This window comes from Populus nigra, chromosome 16 (genome assembly GCF_951802175.1).
Source record: "Populus nigra chromosome 16, ddPopNigr1.1, whole genome shotgun sequence".
In the NCBI taxonomy this organism is placed as follows: Eukaryota; Viridiplantae; Streptophyta; class Magnoliopsida; order Malpighiales; family Salicaceae; genus Populus; species Populus nigra.
Window position 1 is genome coordinate 12,384,296 of NC_084867.1, and position 23,540 is coordinate 12,407,835.

At 33.0% G+C, this 23,540-nt stretch overlaps 1 protein-coding gene across 2 annotated transcripts; it reads right to left on the reverse strand.

Moving 5' to 3' along the window:
* Positions 1 to 12,069: 12,069 nt before the first annotated feature.
* On the reverse strand, positions 12,070 to 19,270 carry LOC133675538 (uncharacterized). 2 transcript variants are annotated; one of them, XM_062096949.1, is made up of 4 exons: positions 16,673 to 19,270; positions 16,166 to 16,243; positions 12,918 to 12,983; positions 12,070 to 12,427 (listed from the first exon to the last, which is right to left on the reverse strand). In XM_062096949.1, exons 1-4 carry the CDS (start codon positions 18,713 to 18,715, stop codon positions 12,335 to 12,337), a joined length of 2,280 nt encoding a protein of 759 aa, XP_061952933.1. In that variant the 5' UTR covers positions 18,716 to 19,270; the 3' UTR covers positions 12,070 to 12,334. The 2 variants fall into 2 exon arrangements, with proteins under 2 accessions (XP_061952933.1, XP_061952932.1); XM_062096948.1 differs by having other exon boundaries at positions 12,070 to 12,433.
* Positions 19,271 to 23,540: the final 4,270 nt, after the last annotated feature.

Below are 23,540 nucleotides of genomic sequence, written 5' to 3' on the forward strand. Positions count from 1 at the left end.
ATGAAATCTTTATCATCAAGGTGTCATGCTTTGAATTCAGTAAAAATTATAGTAAAATCTTTTTAAGAATTCTTTTCCATGATATTGTTTTAAAAAGACAGTTTCTAATTACTTTCAGAAAAAGAATTTCTATAATTAATTCTGCACTGCTCCAGTATACAATTTACTTGAGGAAAAGGATAGCGAGGAAGGAAATCAGTATCATATCTTATAGGGACTGGACACTAACATGCCTCCATTATCTCTGAATTAACGCCAGAAGATGTTCTTCATCTTCCTCCAAAAAAAATAAAAAAATAAAAATTGCAGTGAAGCATCGTTCAGTTGTTATGAAATTCAAGCAGTCAACAAAAACAAATATCTAATTAATTAATTATTTTATATTTTTTAAGTATTTAGAAGTGTGATAGCAGTTGTTTTTTAAAATATTTTTTATTTAAAAATACATCATATATATATATATATTTTAAAAAATTATTTTTGACATCAACATATCAAAATAAATTAAAAACATAACAAAATATTAATTTGAATTAAAAAAAATAAAATAAAAATAAAATTATTTTAAAAATAATTTTTTTTAAAAAACATACCTTTAATAACATACTCCAGGATTATATTTGGTAATTGATTTAGCTATGATATCATGTTGTCTATCCTCTAATAGCCTTTTTATTATTGGTTGATTTTTAAAATAATTTTTATTTAAAAATATATTAAAATAATTATTTTATATTTTTTAATTTATTTTTAATATAACACATTATAAATAATAAATTTATTATATCCTAAATTTTGTATCGTTACATTATGTAATATACGTGAGGAGAAAAGAGCGAGAAATAGGAAATCCGTAATGTATCTCATCGGGGTCTGATAATGACGTGTTTGCAGTTTTAGCCAAATATATATATAAGGCCCGACAATATTGAGATTCCAGTGAGACGTCATTCAATTTATTTTTAGAAATTCAAGTAATCATTAGTTAATATAAGGACAGTAAATATCTAATATTAATAATTTATGTTATAGTTTTTTGTTTGACATAAAAGCATCAGTATTAATCGGACTCATTAATAGTTTGAGGATCATCACTGCATTAAGATTCTTCCTATTTATTTATTTTATATTTTAAAAATAATTGCTATCACACTAACAATATATATATATATATATATATATATATATATTTTGTTAGTGTGATAGCAATTATTTTTAAAATATTTTTATTTAAAAATATATTAGAATAATATTATTTTTGAATTTTTAAATTAATTTTTTAAAAAATATTTTTTATATATATATATAATCCATGACATTCAGCGAGCTATATGATATGTGCTTTTTCGTTTTTTTTTTCAATTAAAAACAGACTATTCATGTCAGAAATAGAGAATTAATATGAATTTTGTTTCTCACAACAACTCGAGGTTTGTGAAGGAGGGAGTACAGCCTTTCAAAAATCATCCAACAATTTCAAGTTAAAAGCACTTCATTGATAAAATAAAGAACAAGAATTGAAGTCCACATCCAGCAACGTACCTGAGAGAGATTTTTGGAATACTTACCGCTGAAAAAAACTCGTCAAATCGCGTGAATTCATACTGTTCGCTCAAACCAAAATGTAGCATGAGAAGGGAGACATGAGTAACTCTCCACCTCTTCTCAGTTGATGATTATGCTCTTTCCATGGACAATGAGCTGCTGCATAAGCAAGCATTTCTATCCAAACTTCATTTATCATCTTCAATCGCTTCTCAGGTCCCAATAAAAGCAATTGCCTGGCGAGCTTTTCCCCACCGATTACCACTGACTTTGCTATTTTCCAGAAACTTTGAAACGTTATATCATCAAGAGATAATTCGGAACCCGAAATTGCATCAACAACATCCTTCTTCCTCGTCTAGATATATCATCGCCTCTTGTATTGCGAGGATTTAGACGCTGCAGGTCTTGCAAAGTATCTAGATATCCCTCATCACTAATTCCTTTAGAGACCATATTTGGTCTCATCACCAAGAGATACATCATGTATTAAGATAAGCATCTGCTTGTTTTATATTTTTTGGAAACATTACTTGCATCTTTATCAGCAAAATAACAAATCTCTGTTACGAGATGCCATACAAGAATGCTCCGACTGAATTCTACTTCAGTTGTGCACCACTTGTAGTCCTGTAACAGTCCCTCTCTTTCTAGCACACCATCTCCCCTCTGACCTATTATTTGACTTCTGCGATTTTTATCAATTAAACAAAAATCTTACTTCATCTTCTCAGCTTTCTTTAGAAGATGTCCGAAAATAAGACCTTGTAGTCCAACATTCAAATCTACCCGATGCATAAACATCTGCCTCATCTTTTCATTGGTTCCCAGCGATTTCAAACATCCAAGTGGCTTGTTTTCAATGGAAGAGCTTATCAGGTTATACTGTGCTATGGATCTCGACCACCTCTCGCTTCTAGTTAACTTCCCTATCAGAGAATAAAGAGCACTAGTCAGGGCGTTCCCTCCTTCATCAGTCAACCAAATCATTGTCCAGTCAGAGAAAACAAGGCATAAAAAAGCGTAAAACTCGAGAAAAACAGCGGCCGCAAACAATAAATACGTGATTGTAATGTCGATAGTTGAGTAGGCATGCTTGTCAATCAGGATTTGGAATGTAATAAACACAGTAAAAGTGAGCAGAAAGCTGACACAACGAAGAATGATTCCGGCACGAGAGTAAATCAGGGGCGCTTTAGTGTAAAGCATATCATATATTAATCCAAGCTCAATCTCTAACACCTTGAATGCCAGGGACAAGATCCTGCATCATAAACATGGATATATCCAAAAAAGTATAAGCTTGAAGAAAATAATTTCCCAGGAGAGCTTGATCACGTGTTTTTGTTAATGCCTTTAATGGATAGAAAGACTGAAATTTTGAGAGAATAGACTTTTTCAAGCCTTCAGGGTATTGAGATGTTGCCATCTCATGTGGTAGCATCTACAACCCATCCTCTAGAAGAAGATAGACCCATCCTCTAGAAGAAGATAGCTGTTATTGTCAAAGAAAAAATGCCAACTTATGAGAGTCAAAGAGAGCTGCTAGTGCAGCATTTGCAGCCTCTTGACATTGTCGAAGAAGGAGGCTACAATGATGGGTTATGAGTGGCAGCTGCTAATGTCAAAAGAAGCTGCATCAACCATTGACAGAGAGCAACCATCATTGTTGACAAGTGTGGAAGGAGTTGTCATTGAAGCCTACAAATAGACACCAAAAGTGCACCACAAAAAATGAGAGAGAGCAAGAACAAAAGAGAGAAGAAGAGAGAAAGAAAGAGAAGGGCTGCCACCAGCAGCCCTGCTGCCCTATATAGCAATGAGAGATGTGAGTTGAGTGGATGTAATCCTCCTCCGTGTGTTGTATTCTTTCTCTATCTCTAATAATATAGACTACTCCCGTGGATGTAGGCAATTTGCCGAACCACGCTAAATATTATGTGTTAGTGTGCTTAGCCTTCTTTGGACAATGATCATGAACACCACTGTTTCGCAGGGGGAGTAGACTCCCTAATAATTGGTATTAGAGCATATGACTTAAAGTGGTGTTTCATTTTTGCTAAAAAATAAAAGTTGTCAAAATTATGTTTTGACCATACCACTATGTAGAGGAGGAAGAGATGAAGCCACTGGTGAAAACAACGTCGTACATGCTCGCACGCGCCCACCGCATCGACGAGGTGACAGTCCATACGTGTCTTCTTCTCCCGGATGGGCTGACCCGACCCATATGACTTACCTAGATATTAATGATGTCAACATGATGTAATTGTGATGTCATCATGAATAGTATGCATGCCAAAGGATGACGTCAGCCTGATGTAATTGTGATGTCAGCATGTACATTAGGCATGCCATGTCAGCGCCTAGTCATCTGACACGTCAGCACAGAGGGATCCACTTGCCATATCATCAACCGCAGAGCCGAGCTAAGTTAAGCCGAGTTGAGATAAGCCAAGTAGAGTTGGAGCCGAGCTGGGAGCTGAGGGATAGGATCCAGTGTATTGATCCTATGTGCAATCGAATCTGAGATTGAATCTGGGCCGCTAATTAGGCCAGAATTGTTTTGATCAAATCTTAGCCGTCTAAAGTGCGATTTGGATGATTTTAAACTTGTTTCGAGCTAATTTGATAGTTCCAGATGCAATGGTATGGTCTGATCATTGAGATTTTGACAAAAAATGATGATGGTGAATTATTAAGAGAGATTGCCCGATAAGGAGGCATCTGATGGTCATTATGGTGGTTAATGGAGATGAAGAACAAGAAATCACACATGTTTGCCTAATTACATGTGCTGAACTGCTAAGTGAGAAATTTTAATTGCTTTGAGGAAAAGGTAAAACTGGAACACTCTAGATACCCGATCATATGGACGATTTGAGGCGGATAGTGAAATTTGGTGAAGACCAATCTTGACGAATCTAAGTATTGGTAGTCTCGCTAGTGGTTGAGAAATCATGTATAAAACTAGGATACTCTAGATCACTTGCAAAGGAAAACCGAGACAAAGCTAGCAAATGGTTGTATATACGGAAAGACAGTACGATGGATAAATATGACGTAAGAAGTTTTGTCTAGGAGATTGGGTTTTAAGCAGGACTAGTGTGACCCCTCCAATCTTTCCTGAGAACTTGCTTAGTTGAAGGATTATTCATACGGTACTATTTTTATACATATAACAGTTTGTAATGAAACGGTTGAAGACTAGCAAGTAGATGGCACAAAGGAACAGTTGGGTTCCGTATGTTCAAGGATCTGATAGAGTGATGATTTCTCAAAGAAGTTAGATTCGATGACTATGATTTCTCGAGGGGAGAATTGATGAAGACCCTGATAATGGTAAAGAAATACAGCAATAAGATGAAGATTGGCACCCTATTTTAACTTGGACAGGTGTTGTGATAGGATGAGCTGTTGTTAAACATAAACAAGGAATATGGAGAAATCTGGAGAATAGAAATTGCATGAGGGCACATGGAGATTATGTAGGAGTACCCGTAAGATCCAATGAGGTACTGTAATGAGACAGCAGGTGCAAGAAGAAAAAGTGTTCCCAGATGAAGCTCAGAGCAGAGACTGTGTAGAAATTGTACAACAGAAAGTCTCTTGTGCTCTTGATGAAGACAATAGGTGAAGACCTTTCCAATGCATGGAAAGAGAGCTATTGTAGATGCACCTAATTGAGGGGGTGCAAACACCTATGATAAAAGGTGACCGCCTATGATGAAAGGTGAAGAAACCAAATGAAAGTTGGTGTAGGTGGAGCTATCAAGCAAAAAGGCATAAAAGCTCCAAACATAGAAATCAAGGTGGAGGATTGCGATGAGTATACCACAACTTTCTTTTTCTATGTAATCAGTGGCAGTGATCTCTCCTATAATGCACATGGTGGCAAAGAATTTTTTGGAGCCACTTTGAAGCATCTCAGCTGAAGGAAGATGCGACCACCTATGAAAGGTGAAGACACCTTAGAGAAAGTGTAAGGGTCGTGATAGGTGCCCCAATTCAGACCACCTTATAACAATAGGCAAAGACACCTTAGAGAAGGTGTGAGAGTTGTGATAGGAGCCCTATTTCAGACTGTAGCATGACGACAAACGAAGACACTTTAGAAAAAGGTGTAAGGGCCGTGGAAGAAGCCTAGTTCAGAATGCCCCAAAGCCAATATGATGGCTGGATATGAGTGGATATATACATATGGAAAGCCAATAAAGTGGCTATGATGAGTATGGAGACAAATACATGATTGATTTTCATTGATATTGCTCCTGGGCTAAAGATCAATGAGCTAGATAACATTTGCCTTGGACAATAAGTGGATGACTTATGGAGCATTAAGACGCGACTGCTAGGAATGAGTAGAGGACATGCATAGGTTCTGGGAACAAGTTGACTCTTGTCAAAGTGGTGAGCTCGTGATCACATTGAAATACTCTATGACTGTCGTACTTGGAAATAGAAATTTCCATTTGAGGGGGTCTCGTAAGCCTTGATGTGAGGTTTGATAAATCATTTCGGACTGAGCATGAATGATAAGCTCGAAGGGGAATGTTGTCCCAGAGACAAGCGTTAACACTCTTCAGATGTGATGTGACAGACCATCTGGTTGTAGTGATCCTTGTGTGTGAGAAAATGTGTGCTTTGGTGACGTTGGTGATTGAAAGGTTTGGCAAGTACCTGTAAACTTGGCCAAAGACGCTCTCAGAATGGTAAGCTTGGAAGAGCTGCAGTATGCAAGCATGTGCTGAAGAAGCAAGAAGACAACTGCCCATATAAATGGTAAAGGGAGTGATTGTTGAGATGTTGCCATCTTATATGGCAGCATCTGCAGCCCATCCTCTCGACGAAGATGGTTGCCATTGTCAAAGAAAGAAAGCCAACTTGTGAGAGTCAAAGAGGGCTGCTAGTGCAGCATTTGCATCCTCTTGACATTGTCAAAGAAGAAGGCTACAATGGTGGGTTATTGGTGGCAGCTGTTAATGTCAAAAGAAGCTGCACCAACCATTGACAAAGAGCAGCCACCATTGTTGACAAGTGTAGAAGGAGCTATCGTTGAAGCCTATAAATAAACACCAAGAGTGCAGCACAAAAAATAAGAGAGAGCAAGAACAAAAGAGAGAAGAAAAGATAAAGAAAGAGAAGGGCTACCACCAGCAGCCCTGTTGCCCTATACAACTGCTGCCCTATGTAGCAATGAGATATAGGAGTTGAGTGGATGTGATCCTCCTCTGTTTGTTGTATTCTTTCTCTATCTCTAATAATATAGACTACTCCCATGGATATTGTGTGTCAGTGTGCTTAGCCTCCTTTAAGCAATGATTATGAACACCATCGTTCCGCAAGAGGAGTAGACTCCACAACACAGAGCTTAAAGAACTGAGCACCCAAGTCCTCTCTGTGTACTTTAGAATGCTAACAATGAACACTGGGATTGCTATGAATGTAAGCATACCGCTACCCCAAGACCTCGAGAAGACATAAAAAGCCATTTCGACTTAGACTACAAGACCAAGTAAGTGCCTTAACTACAACTCGTTATCTTCAATCGAGTATGTAGTGATTGTGTCCAGGCTACCAAGGTGCAGGAGTAGAAAAGGTGCCCAAAATGCCTGGGTGGAATTGTTTGCTTTTTTTTGAACCGTCACCTGATGAATCTCCTTGGCTCCTGGCTAGATTACCCAATGCAACAGTTGCTACCATGTCTGCTGATAGATATGCAAACCAAACGAGAATCCTGATCCAGCTTCTGGCAATGGTCTTTCGCTGAGAACCAAATATGATGAGGATGGTTTGTAGTAAGAGACTCAGCAAAACCATTCCTCGAATCTCCCCTTTGTTCCAAAAATTTAATTAAGACTTCTTCAGGAAATTGCTTAAGCATTGTCATCTTTTCCTCAACGGTGGAAACTAGTTTCTCTCGATGAACCCTGAAGAAACAGTTCTGTAAGACGAAAAGTAAAAGTGGATATCTCTAAAAAAATATCTGAAAATGGATAGTGAAAAGCTTGCATGGCCAGCTTTTGCAAACCATGGTTACATATACAAGTAAGAATTTGGTACTTAGCTTGAATACGAAGGAATGAAGAGACGCTAAACAGTAATAAAGAGACTTCATGGTTGTTGTCTTCACTCCTTTTCTTTTCTGGATAGACAATCGACAAAGCTTTTTGGACTCTTAAAAGAAAGAATTTTATTTTATTTATTTATTAGTTTGCAGATTAAAAATGAGAGACAAAATTGTCAGATTTCAGTGATAGAAAGGGAAAATTATCATTTCTACATATTCTAACCATTGAAATAATAAATCTTGGTATTAAATAGTTCTATTTGGTGAGGAAAATTCACCTTAGGTGTTTTTTTTATCTTAAAATTACTTAAAAAATAAATCTGAGCTTGAGAATTTTTTGGTTTTGAGTTGATTTCAGATTTTGGGATAGTTTTTTGGGTTTTTTAAGTCACTAATTGGTTTGTCAAGGTTCTATGGTGTTTTCAAGATTTTTTTAGGTATAAAACGAGTTGAAAAAAGAATTTTAGGTAAAAAAATTCAATTATGATTTTTTAGCTACTATAATAGCCGGAATCCAAGTAAAATCAGACAACGTGTTATTTGTCTTTATATTTTCAAGTTCATGAACCTACCTTTGCATGCCCACACATAAGCCTTTATTTAATAGATCACTCTTGTGAGGCCCAACAATACCTTGTCTTTTCCTTCTTCTTTTTTTTTGTTTTATCCTTAAAAAAATTTAATATTTGCTTGATTTTGAATATGCACTGATACGATCAAAGAATTGATATCTTATTTCAAATGCAGAAATGTCAAAGTAATAAATAACCCGACAAAACCGGGGTCGAACCACAGAGAGATCAATTATATAAATAATATTTTTTATTTGAAAATTAAAGTTAGCCTTTTCTTTGTCCTTTAACTTTTAATTGTTAATCACATCAATTAATTTTTTGAATTGTGAGATATGTCTGAATTTAAAATGAGCATTTACAATAAATTAAAGTTATCTTATATTATCAAACTTGTTATTATAAAACATGTTTAAGTTAGGTAATCTAATGATATTTGAAGTGCAATATAATGATATAAAGTCTTAATGAGAATGTACTTTTAAGTACTAATCATGCATGAGCCTACCTTTATAAGCCCACACACAAGCTTTTTTTTAATTTCTTTTGGTTTGCTTTATATTAGATTATCATAATCTCAAATAAACATCACGGCATTTGATTTGTGCTTAATTTTATGATTTTATTTTTATTTTTATTATCATATAACTAAGTAAAAAATAGTTTTAAAGAACAAAGTTTTTAGACTTAGTGGAGTTCTTAACTCAAATTATGAATTTGACAAGTTAAGTCGCAAAGCCAAAGTTGATGAAATATGTCATTATTTTAATATTAAAAAAAAATCATCTTGAATATGATGAAATAGAGTTAAAACATAAAGAACCTTAAAATTTTATTTTTATTTTTATTTTTATTTTTAAAATATTAATCTAACAAAGTTTGCCTCTCTAGGAGGCTTATAAGAAATTTTATGGTGTTTAATCTATAATTAGTGATATTCTATGAGTTACTCTTTGAAACCTATTACAAAAATAGAAATAGATAAAATAAGGGAGAGAAATCATATATATTGGTGTTCTTATTATTTTTGGTGGGACATGAATTTTATTTTCTATTTTTTTTAATGTCTTTTTTTTATCAAAGTAAAACTCAGAGAGTGACTAATAAAATACCACTAGTTATAGCTTAAGCACCATAAAATTTTCTAAGGTTTACAATGCCTTTAAATAGACTAAAAAACTAACCTAAAATATCAAATAATAGAAATAATGTAAAAAACAAATACCAAACACATGAATCCATCTAATTTTCCTTTTTTTACTACTCTTTGTTTTGTTTGTTCTCTAACCGTTGTATTAGTTAATGTTTGTTTTCGTATTTGTAATTGTATTTGAGTGTATTTGGTTTTAAAAAAAATATTAAATTGATGATTTTTTAATGTTTTTTTTAATTATTTTGATATGTTAATATCAAACATAAAAAAATCTTAAAAATTATTTTAATATATTTTTAAATAAAAAATATTTAATCATAATAAGCCACCTTCTTTTGCTTAATTTAATATGTTTGTCGTTTTATATTAAAAAAAAAGAGAAGAAGAAGAAGAAGAAGAAGAAGAAAAGGTACTAATTTAATGCATAGCCTTTTCTTTTCTTTCTCTTTTCTTTCCCTTGATATCAAACGTTCTACAATCATTTTTATTTGTTGATACCTTACCCAAAAATACTGTCAATGAAAGTAGTCGGTAAACAATTTAGAGCATGTTTTGGATTATAATAATAGTTAATTTTTAAAGTATTTTTTATTTAAAAATATATTAAAATAAAAATTTTTATTTTTTAAAATTTATTTTTAACATAGCACAACAAAATAATATAAAAATATTAAAAAATATATTAATTTAAAATAAAAAAAATCTAAAAACACTTTAGGCACTTAGTAATATGATTTTTTTATATAAAAATTCATCCAATACTAATACCTAATTAATCAATTAAAAAACTAAAAAAATCCAATACTATTTGGTTTTGGTTTTAAAATTCTAAAACCTAATGAGTCAGACCAAACCGGTTCAACCAGTTCTTTAAAATAATATAAATATCAGATCTTTTTCCAAACCCTGCACCAAACCAAAAGGGTAGCGGCCCAGCCAACCGGCTCGTCTCTCATTTCTGATCTGTGTTTTACCTCCTCTATCTAGTGTCTATGCATGCTGGCAAATAATTAATTACTAGCCATTCCCTTCTCTTCTCTTCCACTCTTTTTATTATTATTATTATTATTATTTTATTATTATTATTTTGTTTTTGGCTGGTGAGTATCCCACTCCTTCCCTGGCACTAAAGAAAGCAGTTTAAAAGGATGAAGAAACTTTAAATTAATTGCTTTCTTTTCTTCATAAACAGAGTTCGCTTTCTGTTCTAGGGAAGGAACACTGAACATCAGTGCAGTAATGAGTCGTATCTTTTTACTTCATTTCTAGGAATATGATATTCCTATTTCCTTAAGAATTAATCACAATATTTCTTTTTCTTTATATATATATAGAAAACAGTAAATTTTACTTTTCGAATTTATTACAAATTTGCAGATGATCTTCACATTAAAGCAAAACGCATAAATTCAACCAATTCTTTGTTTCATTTTAAATCAGCGAGGACAAGTTTGTGTCAACATTGTATTTAATTGAGATTACAACTTAAGCTAATAGAGACTATTTTTTTACATGATTATCACTAAAGAAAATTCTGCATTAAAAAAATCTCAAGAGCTTCGTATCTATCGTACCATCAATGCAAGGACAATGGTACCGAATCAACAATTTAAATGACAGTGATGGTCATTGTATCACTTAATTACCCAAGATTTGATAAGAGATATCAACTTTTATATTATTTAGAAACACTTTATTTAACTTAAAAGTAATAGCTAGTTATATTCTAGATTTACTTTGTAAGTTTTATTTATTTAAATTTTATAAATTTTAGAGTTATTAGAAGCTTATATGGTCATTAACTTTAAAGCTCGTGAGATTAGTCGATACGTGCAAGCTGACCCGGACACCAACGCTAATCAAAAAAGAAAAGAGCACTTTATTAACTCCGAAGGGTATAGCTTAATTGGTCAGATCCTAAGTTTGTTCTATAGAGATCACTAGTTCGAGTTTTATAAATTTCAAGGCCGCTGAAGGTTTACATGATCGTTAACTTCAGAGCCTATGAGATTAGTCGATGTAAGCACAAGCTGGCTCGGATATCTATATTAATAAAAAAAACTTTATTTGAAAATATTATGAAACATACATAAACTTCAATTTCTCAGTAGTTAGGCCTGTAGATAATAATTTATTTTAAAGAGATAGAACTAATAAAGTGTTGGATAATAAAAAAACAAGGTGAGAGTGTCACTCTTCTACCCCTATACTTAGATGTCACTGCATCAATTTTATCAAGAGGATTATCTAGTCCATCTAAAAACGTGTAAACCCTATACTATTATAAAATAGAATTATATCTTTGTAAATCAACCTCACATTTCATTGGATTTCAGCGGCAAAAATCAATTTCTCTCCATAGACATTGAAAATTGTTGTAGCATATCTATCCTCCAAACTTGTTTAAGTCTCATTATGTTCTTTTTGAGATCATAAGCTTGTGAGGTGTCAACGCCATCAAAATATATTGCAGCGATGGCATCCCATTCAGCTTTCGTCGTTGTAAATATGATGCAGTTATTGTGGATCCATTGAATTAATAACCATCCCTTCACAATCACATTTTCTATTCTTCAAAAAAATCCCTATAATCTCTCAAAGAAATCATTTGTCGATGACTCATTCCAACAACCAACATTTAAATTTATATATTAAATATCATAATTTTGTGAACTCATAGAAACTTTGTAAGTTTTAAATAGATACCTAAACTAGTCTAAGAAGCTGAATGGCTCATCATAAGCACCTGATGATGTTATGGTTCTTCCATTAAAAATAACAAGACAAGAGTTGACTATGTAAGAAGATGGCCATCAATGCAATTTTTTCAATACATACATGCAAAATGAAGCCCAACAACACTATTGCCGACACAAACTTATTTTAGTTAATTCACTTAAATAATTAAACTAAACTCATCATCAGATTATGCTGGCAAACTTCTTGGAAGCGAATCAATTCCTTGCTGTGAAGCTGATGCTGTGGAATAAGATCTCAATTGCACAACCACTTGCTTTTCAAGCTCAAGCACTCGCTCTTCGCGCTCAAGCACCTGAAACACTTGCTCTTCGCGCTCATGCTCTCGCTCTGTATCTAGAAATAATATTATTTTTAAAATGATATTGTTTTGTTTAAATTTTTTTTGACATTAACATTTTAAAAAAGGTGGCAAAGTGCAAAGCATGGAAAATTAACAGGTCATTAATGTCTTTTCCTTTGAAAAGAGAGAGAGAGAGAAAACCTCGTTGGATAATATTAAAAAAATATACTAAAAAGACACAAGTGATTTATTGTGCAAATGAAATATTATTTTTAATTACTCTTTTATCTTTATTAAAAGAATATTATGTTTGCAATTAGAGGTCCGTACAATTATCTTTACCGAAAGATGAATTAGTCATTATAAAATTTATCAAGGATAGAATGGTCCCGACATGTATCTTTTGCTATAGTGTCATGACTTATTTGCACTTGAAAACAAGAAAAATAAGGCTTTGGGGCAATGGGCTCTTTTATCTTTTGCAAAAACAAGAACAAAAACAAGGTTTCAAAGTATTGAGATGGAAGTGGAACATACCTCATGGAAGTCTTCAATACCTTCCATATATTTGTCTCTAGCCTTGTCATATTCTTCTAGCTCCTCCTTGTGATATTAATTGAATTTATTATCAGATATTCAAGTAGTCATCCGTTAATAAAAGCAAATATCTAATATTAATTATTTATTTAAAATTTTTTTAGACGCAAAGGCATCAATATTACAATATATATATATTAAAAAGACACTAGTGATTTATTGTGCTTCTAGACATAATTTCTTTACTATTTTACCTTTATTAAAAAAAAAATGGTTATGCTTGCAATTAGAGGTACAATTACCTTCACCAAAGAATGCATTAGTCATTATAAAATTTATGAGAACAAAATGGTCCAGATATATTTATTTTGCTACACTGTAAAAATTAGGCTTCGGCAAAAAGGCTCTTTGATATTTTGCAAAAACAAAAACGGTGTGTTCATATTCATACCCTTTGACCCTAAAAAAATTAAGACTGTTAGCGAGCGTGTTTTTGTCCTTTTGATATGGATTTGCTGTAATTCTCAAGTGGTGTCAAGGGCATTCAGGTATTTTAATATGCATAAATTATTATTTAAATTTGAAGATGGCTAGCACCTATTTCGAACAAGCCAATAAGTTGGCACCTCTTTTTTTTTTTTTGGATGGTGCATGCGACGCTCAAATTACACCGAATGTTGTGGTGTTTGTTGCACCTCACCACCCATATCACAGTGGTGAGGTGCGTGTTCACGGTCGTGATACAGAAGAGCATTTCACGCGAGTTTTTCCCTCCCTCCCTCTCTCCTCTTAGAATACCGTGTTGGCCATTGAAAAAAAAACATGAAAGCATGATTATTTTGTTTGTTAAGTTAAATTAGGTCCTTTTTTTTATTGCAATGTATTTGGTCTTGAATTATTTATTGAGTTAATTTATTTTTTTAATTTTATCTTTTAACATTTGATTATATATGATTTCGTTTTCATTCTTTTAATTGAAATATATTTGGTCTTGAATCATTTACTAAGTTATTTTTTTATTTCATACCTTTACACTTGATTTTTTGAATTAGATTTTATTTTCATTCTTTTAATTATGGTGTGTTTGGTCTTGAGTCCTTGATTAAATTAATTTGTTTTTGAATTTCATCCCTTGATATTTTTTTTGGTATCAAATATGATCCTCACTCTTTTTATTGTTAATTTAAGTTGTTCTTATCTTTTTATTTATTGAAATTGTTTCTCAATTTCATTCCTTATAATTTTCTTTTATTTTGTGTCAAATTTGGTTATTTTTCTTTTCAAGTCTATATTTTTGAAACCACTTCTTTTTTTAATTTGTTTTTTCAAGTTTATCTCTAATTATTTTGGTTTGTTGGGGATTTTGGATTGTTATTTTTTTGGATTTGCTTTTTATGTTATAATCTGGCCTCATATTCCATGTCACCAATTCTTATAGTTGAATCGAGTTGGCTTCAGTCATTTAAAAAAGAATAAAAATTGCATCCATCATCATTAAGTTCGTTGGAAATTGTTTTTTTTATTCTTTTGTGAATTTAATTTTTTTTATTTTAATTTTAATTTTCAATTCAATATTTGATGATATTTGAGATTTTACCATCAATATTTTGATTTCTAATTTTTTATCCTTCACTTTGTTTAACAAGTTTTAATTTTTATTCAATTTCATCCTTATATCCATAATCTTAATTTTTTTATTTTTTTAAGATTTGGTCCTTATTCTCTTGGTTTTTATTTTTTATTTTGGATTCATTTGTTAATTTTTTTTTTCAATTTTTAATTTTGCCATTCAATTCAGAATTTTTGTTTATCCTTTTAGTTTTTTTTTTCTTTTCAAATGAGGTCCGTACTCTCTCAAATGCCTTTTCTAACCCTTTAAATTTTTTATTTTATCATTTGATATTTTATTTATATGGATTTGGTATCCTTGGTTTTTTCTTTTTTTTCTATGCCCTACCCAGGAGTAAATTTGAGACAATTATGGGGTCACATGTTGAGTGGGTTGACTTGAGTGAACCCAAGTCAACCAAATCTTTTTTGTAGTATAAAAAATTTAAAATGATATCATTTTAAATAAAATAAAAAAGGAAAATAGTCAATAGATTTTGACCCTATTTTGATTGGATTTTCCACGGGTTAACCAAAAGATGGTTCAACCCAGGTTTTTGATTGTCTTACAGTTGATTAATGTTCCATAGGTTTATTTGATGATTGTTGTTATTTTTTTATTTTTCTTTTCAATAAGGTTTTTTCTATTTGATGATCCATGTAGAAGGTTTATTCGGGTGACCCAGGTTTTTTCTAATGTCTCTTTTTCATCTTTTTTTATTTCATCTTTTAATATTCAATTATTTTTACAACTAAACTTTTTATTTTATTTTTTTATATTGAGTTATCATATCAATTTGATTATACTCCTGGGTTTCGACAATCACACTTGTTTTTGCTCATGTCTGGTTTGTTACTGAAAAAAATTCATTTTACCAAGGATAAAAAATCAACAAGGCTGGACACAATAATTGTACTGACTTGGAAAAGCTCTACCTTCCATTATTTGAAAGGAGATATGTATGGGTGTACTTTTGTTTTCATGGTAGGTAATACAATCCAACAATTTGAATATAAAGATAGGTAGAGTATTATATATCTGACCTATATATATATATTGGACCTCCATTTTTGAATTTACATGTATATTTAATTATTATTTATATTATTTAAGAATAATTTTGTGAGATAATTAGTGTAAAGTATTTTGATTTTTTTATGGACAATACACTTTTTTTTAATGAAAATGTACCGTGCAAAGAATTGTATCCAATAAAGATAAGTATGGAAAACTAAAAATTAGCTTCCATTGATGATTGATGGTAATGCTATTTAAAAAAACATACTTGTAAGATTGATGGAATATTATCCTTTTTCAATTTGTAACACTCATAGAGCTTAAACTTTTTCAATATTATCCATCTAGTTTTTAAGATTGCCAATGTTACCCTAATCATTAAAAAGCTTACTGTTTAAAATTGGTTTTTGAATATATTTTTTTTTTGTGGAAATGTTTTTAAGCAAATAATAACATCTATGGGTGTACGAGAGTGGGTATATGAGAGGAAGTAAAAGAGAGATGTAAGGAAAATTGAAAGTTTTGATAGTTCTTTAAAAAAAGAAAAAAAATGAAAACTATTTAAGAAAACTATAGGGTAACTTGGAAGGTTTTAAAGTATTGATATGGAAGTGGAACATACCTCATCGAGGCTCGACCCTGACGTGGCTGCAATGCCTTCCAAATATTTGCGTCTAGCCTTGCGATATTCTTCATACTCCTTTTTGTTTTCGTTGAAGATTGCGGTGAAACATCAATCAATTTATTATCAGAAATTGAAGTAGTTATCAGTTAATAGAAGCAAATATCTAATATTAACCATTTATTTCAAATTTTTCTTAGGCACGAAGGCATCAATGTTGACTAGACTCATGATCCACGTGGATTAATAAAATCACTTTATTAATGAAATGAAGAAAACGAAATGAGAACATTGAAATGGAAATAATCTGATTTGTTATTTATTCTGACGCCTAAACAAATGTTGCCGGAAACATATAATTACTATTACTTATGAATTTCCAAAATAATGAAAATTAAACAAACATATATAAATTGAAATAATCTAATTTGTTATTTTATTCTGACGCCTAAAAAAATGCATTATCTATCTATCGAGGTACTTGAGAAGGATTTTTGGTATTCTTACCATTTCATTAAATTCAGAAAATAACAAGAAGTCGTTTGATCCATTATATTCGTACTGTTCGCTCAAGCCAAGATGTAGCCCGAGAAGGGAGACATGAGTGAGTAACTCTCCACCTCTTCTCAGTTGTTGAGTATGTTCTTTCCATGGACAGTGAGCTGCTGCATATGCTACCATTTCTACCCAAACTTCCTTTATCATCCTCCATCGCTTCTCAGGTCCCAATAAAAGCAATTGCCTGGCGAGCCTTTCCACACCACGTAACACTGACTTTGATGTTTTCCAGCGCCTTTGAAACCCTATATCATCACAACCACGTGATTCACTGTTGCGCAGTTCTAGCAAGGTACGTTTATATTCCTTATCATCAGGACCCCGATCTTTTAGACGCCACAATACTCGCAAGGTACGTTGATATTCCTTAGCATCAGGACCCCGATCTTTTAGACGCCACAATACTCGCAAGTCTCGCAAGGTTTCTTGATATACCTCGTCACAGAATCCTTTAGAGAGCATATTTGGTCTTATCACCAAAAGATACATCATGTATTCAGATAGGCATCTGCTTGCTTCATATTCTTTGGAGACATTGCTTCCATCTTTATTATCATCAAGATAACAAATATCTGTTGCGAGATGCCAGACAAGAATGCTCCGACTGAATTCTACTTCAGTCGTGCACCACTTGTAGTCCCGTAACAGTTCCTCTCTTTCTAGCACACCATCTCCCCTCTGACGAATGACTTTACTTCTGTCATTCTTATCAAAGAAATTCAAATCTTCCTTCATCTTCTCAGCTTTCTTTAGAAGATGTCCGAAAATAAAACCCTGTAGATCAACATTCAAATCTTTCCGATTCACATGCATCTGCCTCATCATTTCATCGATTCCCAGAAATTCCAAGAATTTAGGTGGCTCTCTTTCAATGGAAGAGCTTTTCAGGTTATACTGTGATATGGATCTCGACCACCTCTCGCCTCTCGTTATCTTCCTTATCAGAGAATAAGTTGCTTTAGTCAGGCCGTTCCCTCCTTTATCAATCAACCAAATCATTGTCCAGTCAGACAAAACAAGGCATAAAAAAGCATAAAACTCGAGAAAAACAGCGGCCGCAAACAATAAATACGTGATTGCAATGTCGGTCTTTGAGTAGTCATGCTTGTCAATCTTGACCTGGAAGGTAATAAACGCAGTAACAGAGAGCAGAGAGCTGATACAGCGAAGAATGATTCCGGCACGGGAGTAAATCAGAGGCGCTTTAGTATAAAGCATATCATATATCAATCCAAGCTCAGCCTCTACCACCTTGAAGGCACCGTATGCATTATTCTTGGAAATCAGCTCCCGGCTTCTTATTAGTGAAGAAATGCCAGGGACAAGATCCTGCATCACAAACTTGGATATATATGAAAAAACATAAGCTTGAAGAAGATAATTTTCCTGGAGATCTTGTGGAGGAGTTTTTGATTTTCTCGAACGATTATAAGAACGCCAAAAACCTCTGAGAGAGGAGTTTTTCAAACTCTTGGAGCATGAAGACCAGAGCACCCAAGTCCTCTCTGCATACTTTACAACGCCAACAACGAACACTGGGATCGCTATGAATGTGAGGATACCGCTACCCCAGGACCTTGAGAAGACATAAAAAGCCACTCCGACTTGGACTACAAGACCAAGTAAATGCCGTTTCCACAACTCGTTATCTTCAATCGAGTATGCAGTGATTGTGTCTGGGCCACCAAGGTGCAGGAGTAGAAAAGGTGCCCAAAATGCCTGGATGGAATTGTTCGCATTCTCTGAACTGTCACCTGATGAATCTCCTTGGCTCTTGGCTAGATTACCCAGGGCAACAGTTGCCACCACGTCTGCTGATAGGTATGCAGACCAAACGAGCATCCTGATCCAGCTTCTGGCATTGGTCTTTCGCCAAGACCCAAATATGATGAGGATGGTTTGTAGTAAGAGACTAAGCAAAACCATTCCTCGAATCTCCCAATTGTTCCATAAATTTAAGACATCTTCAGGCAAATTTTTAAGCATTGTCATCTTTTCCCCAACTGTGGAAACTAGTTCTCTCGCTGAACCCTTGAAAAAACAGTTTTGTAAGATGAAAAGGTAAATGTGGATATCTTTGAAAAAATCTCTTAAAATGAACAGCGAAAATTAAAGGCTCTTATGAGAAAAGAAGAGGTGCAGATGGAGGAAGACAATGAACAATTCTGAAGCCTTCGGCATTTCTGAAAAAAGCACAGCCACCACAATGCTGAAGCTTCGATACTACGACTAGCGTTAAAACCCACCAAAAATAGTAGCAATAAGAGGTGCAGATAGAGGAAGACAGAGAACAACCACTGCCGTTACCCACATCAAATTATCGTCATGAAGTCTTCCTCCCTCAGTAATCGATTAAATGCAATATGATTTCATTAAATTTGGGTTTTTTTTTTTTTTTTTTTTTATGAGAGGTTCTTGAGATGGTTTATGTTGGATAAGTGGATTTGAAGGAATCTGGAGAGGGAGAGAGTACTTTACTAAAATTTTCTTTTAACTATGAATTATTTTTCAAAGGAACTTTTCTAACAATAAACATAAAAAAGTTTGGATTCTATAGCCGTAGAGTCCAAACGGTAAGAAGACATTGACCATATAAATAGTTGGCTTTGCACTGTTCCATTCTACACTTTACATGGGAAAAGGATATTTTAATTTATATATAATTGTTTTTATGTTTTAAATAATAAATATTTATTTTTGGATAATATTTCTAATATATATAACCTTGCATAATTTTTTTAATTCAATCAATTTTATGTTTGTCTATTTATATTAATTTTTGAATAAATAAACATTATGGACAATGAAAGGCACTGCCTGCTCGGATTAGCAGATGATCTCCTGCCAATATTGCATAATCGAACTACTTTAGTTCCCAGCTCTCTTAAACTTCTGCTTGGTCCAACATGTCTTAATTTCATCACAAGAAGCCGCTTTGGGAGTCGCTTATTCCAGCATCGACTCCATACTCACCCCCGGCATAAGAACAAGCAAGTCTTGCGATTTGAACGGCATGCAAAATCGCTTTCACAAACCATAGTTACATGTACAAGTAAGAATTTGGTACCCTGTTATGGGTACAAAGCAACGAAGAGATGCTAAATAGTAATAAAGATAATCAAGAGATTTTAAATTTGTTATCTAGGCTTTGATATCAAATATTCTAATACCATATTAAAAAATCATTTTAATTTTATAGTTTAATTTTTAAAATATAATTTATATTATTTTTTAATAAAAAAAATTACTCTGGAGTATCTTTTTTGTTTTTCCTTTTATGAAGGTTAATCTGTACTTGATCATCATTTTGTGCCGAAAAACCTCCTATAAATGCTCTACGCACCTGTTGATGTTGTGTTAAAGCAGGTAAAAGAGATCTCAGTTGCACAATCTCAGCTAAAAGAGATTTATGTTATTCTCTTGCTCTTTTGTTTGTTGTATTAAAAATTATACTTTGCATTCTTAAAATTCATTCTATCAAGAATTTTATCAATTAATTGACATATATGCAAACTATTAATCATTTATTTTGTTTAGTCATTGCAAATCATTTCATTTTCACCACAATATACAGACTAATTTTGTTATATCTGATTAATTTTTGTTGGAAGAAGCACGAAAATTAGAGTGTAACAGTTTTATAAATAAAAAATGCATGCATGGTGTAAAGTTTTAAAAAACACACAATTAAAAATGTATCGAGAAATATAAAAAAATGCGGTGGATTTATAAATTTAATCATCAGATTACAAAATAAATTAGTGAAAATAAAAGGATTAGAAACACTCATTAATAACACTACAATGTTCAATCAATATGACTTTGAGCGTGGTAATTCTTCTACGATGAAAATAAAAGGAACAAGTCTCAAATTAGACTCCTAATTATATGGTGGGTTTCAATTGAACGCTCTAAGAAATTATTTTTCAATTTGATCCCTAGTTTTAAGAAGTTTTAAATTTTATCCTTTCATCTCCAAAATTAGGAAAATATTTTAATGAAAAACATCATGTTTCCTTCACATTAACAATATCGTTTTCATTGCATAGGTGTCCGTTCTTGATGAAATCTATTAGAAAATGTGGATGGAAGAACTCAATCGTGAAGTTTTGAACCTTTAGAGATCCAATTTCTTAAAGATAAATTTAATTAGGATATGGCTCATAATTTTGATATTTTTTTAGCCTTGTCCCTTGATTTGGCTTCCAAAATTCTAAAATAATAATAATAAGAACAACAACAAGAATAATAATAATTAATAATGATGTGGATAATTGTAATAAACAGTGTTTAAAAAAGAGTTTTGCTAGCATTGTTCATGTCTTCGTAACATCCTAATTTTAATTAAGATATGGTAGTTGGCTAGGATACGAAGCAAATAAGAGCAAGTTGTAAGAATAAAGAAACTTTAAATTAGTTGCCTTTTGATTTCCTGAAGGACAGAGATTGCCTTCTTTTTTGGGAAACTTTAGGGTGCACTGGCTTGGGTACCAAGCAAAGAAGAGATACTAAATAGTAAAAAAAATGCAGTTTACAAGATTAAATTGGCTATCCTTTCTCTTGATGGCAGAGTTTTCTTTCTTTTTCTGGACACTTGAAAGAAGGAACACTGAATATCATTGAGGCAAGTAGTATCTTCTAGCTGAATTTCTTAAGATGCTTGAACATTGAACTCCCTTGAAAATCATGTAAAATTATTGTTGATTTAATAACTTAAAATATTTAGTTAAGATGGTTCTTCTATATTCTTAACAATAATATCGAATTTGTTTTTAATAATTCAGTAAGCACACTATCAAAGCTTCTCTTGAAAGACTAAAAGAATTCACATTCAAGCTGTGATCCAATATTACAGTCATTTCCTAACTTCTGATCAATTCTATGATAAATGCATACAACTTTTGGTAAAATTAATTTATTAAACCATAACGTTTCTTTCTCTTTCTCTCTCTATTTTTTTTTGACATGATTTCTTTGGATAATTTAGTTTGATATCTTCAAAGGAATTTTGTGAGGTTTGGATTTCTTTGGAGGATTTTTTAAAAAACAGATATTTCTTGGACATTAAGGGATTTCGGGTATTTTATTAGGAGGTTACTTTCCTTGAGAGGATTTATTGAATATTACACAATTATTATTTTGGGTTAAATGGTATCAAGAATTGGAATCTAGTTTAAAAGAATTCGCCAATCGGTATCAACACACTCATTGGTCTGGTGGCTGACGAGTCCCTTCTTGTTCTATCGATAAAACCAGAAAGGATGTGATCTTTTGTTTCAATTGCTGAACATGACAGTTCAAAAGACTAATGATGCTCATAAGAACTGTTGCGGGGGGCACGATGTCATCTGGCGATGGCGGAGGCTCTTGTCGTGCCTCCTGATGAGGGGTGTTGTGTGTTGAAAAATTATGATTAGTTTTTGGGAGTCGCCACCTAGTATTATGGTTACTAGGAACCTATGGTCTGTGAAAGTCTGAGTAAGGGACTGGTTGTGCAAGGAGAAGATGCATCACCCCCAGTGCACCCTACCTAAGGTAAGCTGCATTGTTGTTTGATTGTTTTTATGTTGAATTTCTATTTATTGGTCTTATCTAAGGCTCAATGCAGATCTCTCTTCATGAGAGAGTCTCTACCTTATTGGGTTAAACCCTAACCGTTCTAAAGTCTGAATACTAACATCGTATTTATTTACATATTGTATCTTTAATACCTGAGGGTGTATTTTATCGTATAATTTTACACCCCACAAGTATTAAAGTCTACATCTAGATCCTAAAAAAAGATTGGAAAAAGATTTTTGATATGTTGGCCAAATCGTAATGTTATAATCATAAATTGATTACGATATCTATTTTTTTAACATGAAAAAATGCAATTTTATTCTTATTTTTTAATGAAAAATATGCTTAAAAAAATTTTAGGATTTGGCTGTATGCATGAAAATAATTTTTTTTTTAAAAGTAGAAATTGATTTAAAAGATTTTGATGAATTCAGGAACACGAAACTTTTTTGGGACAACCACATTTGGGACCAGACACATTTCTGATGCTCGTACTGGATCATACAAGTCTACCCTTTCAATAGCTCTAATCCGGGCTTCCAACGCAGCCATCTTATCTTGATCAATGTTATTAGATGACTTAGTCTTATGGGACTCGTTAGGAAATGGATCTATGACTGCAGGGGCTAGTGCTGATGACATTGAGTGCACAAATGCTGGATCGTGTGGAGGTTCTTGACCATGTTCACTCATTGTTTCTTCGGGTTGAGCTGTTGTTGAAGGCTGAGCAAAAATAGTTTGTTGATTGGAAAGACCTTCACTAGAGGCGTTTCTAAGTGTTTGCTCGAGTAAGCTAGTGAGGCGAGCCACGATTGCTTTCAGAGACTCTAACTCTTCTTGAAAATGGGCGTCATGGTGAGCACGCTTTTCATCTTCCATGTTTCTTGCTCAGAGTCGGGTGTTATAGGCTTTTTGGGGACCTATATTTGAACCTGATGCAAGTATGTATGTTATTTACAATGGATGGATGTAGGCGTGTGGATGCAAATGCATATATATTGGATATGAATGGCAAAAACTCATGCAAAATGAATATGTAGGGAGATCATGCTCTAAAGGAAGGTTCTAGGTCATTACATGATAGGTAGGCCTTCTACCTAGTCTTAAAAGGGTCTATGAACTACCTAGTGACCACCTCACATGAAGGCAGTATAGGGGTTTACAAGGAATGGTTGGGGCACACTGTGACCACCATTATCGAGTAAACACTCAACTCATAGTTGGATGTTTCACGAATCTGAACCCCGACTGAAAG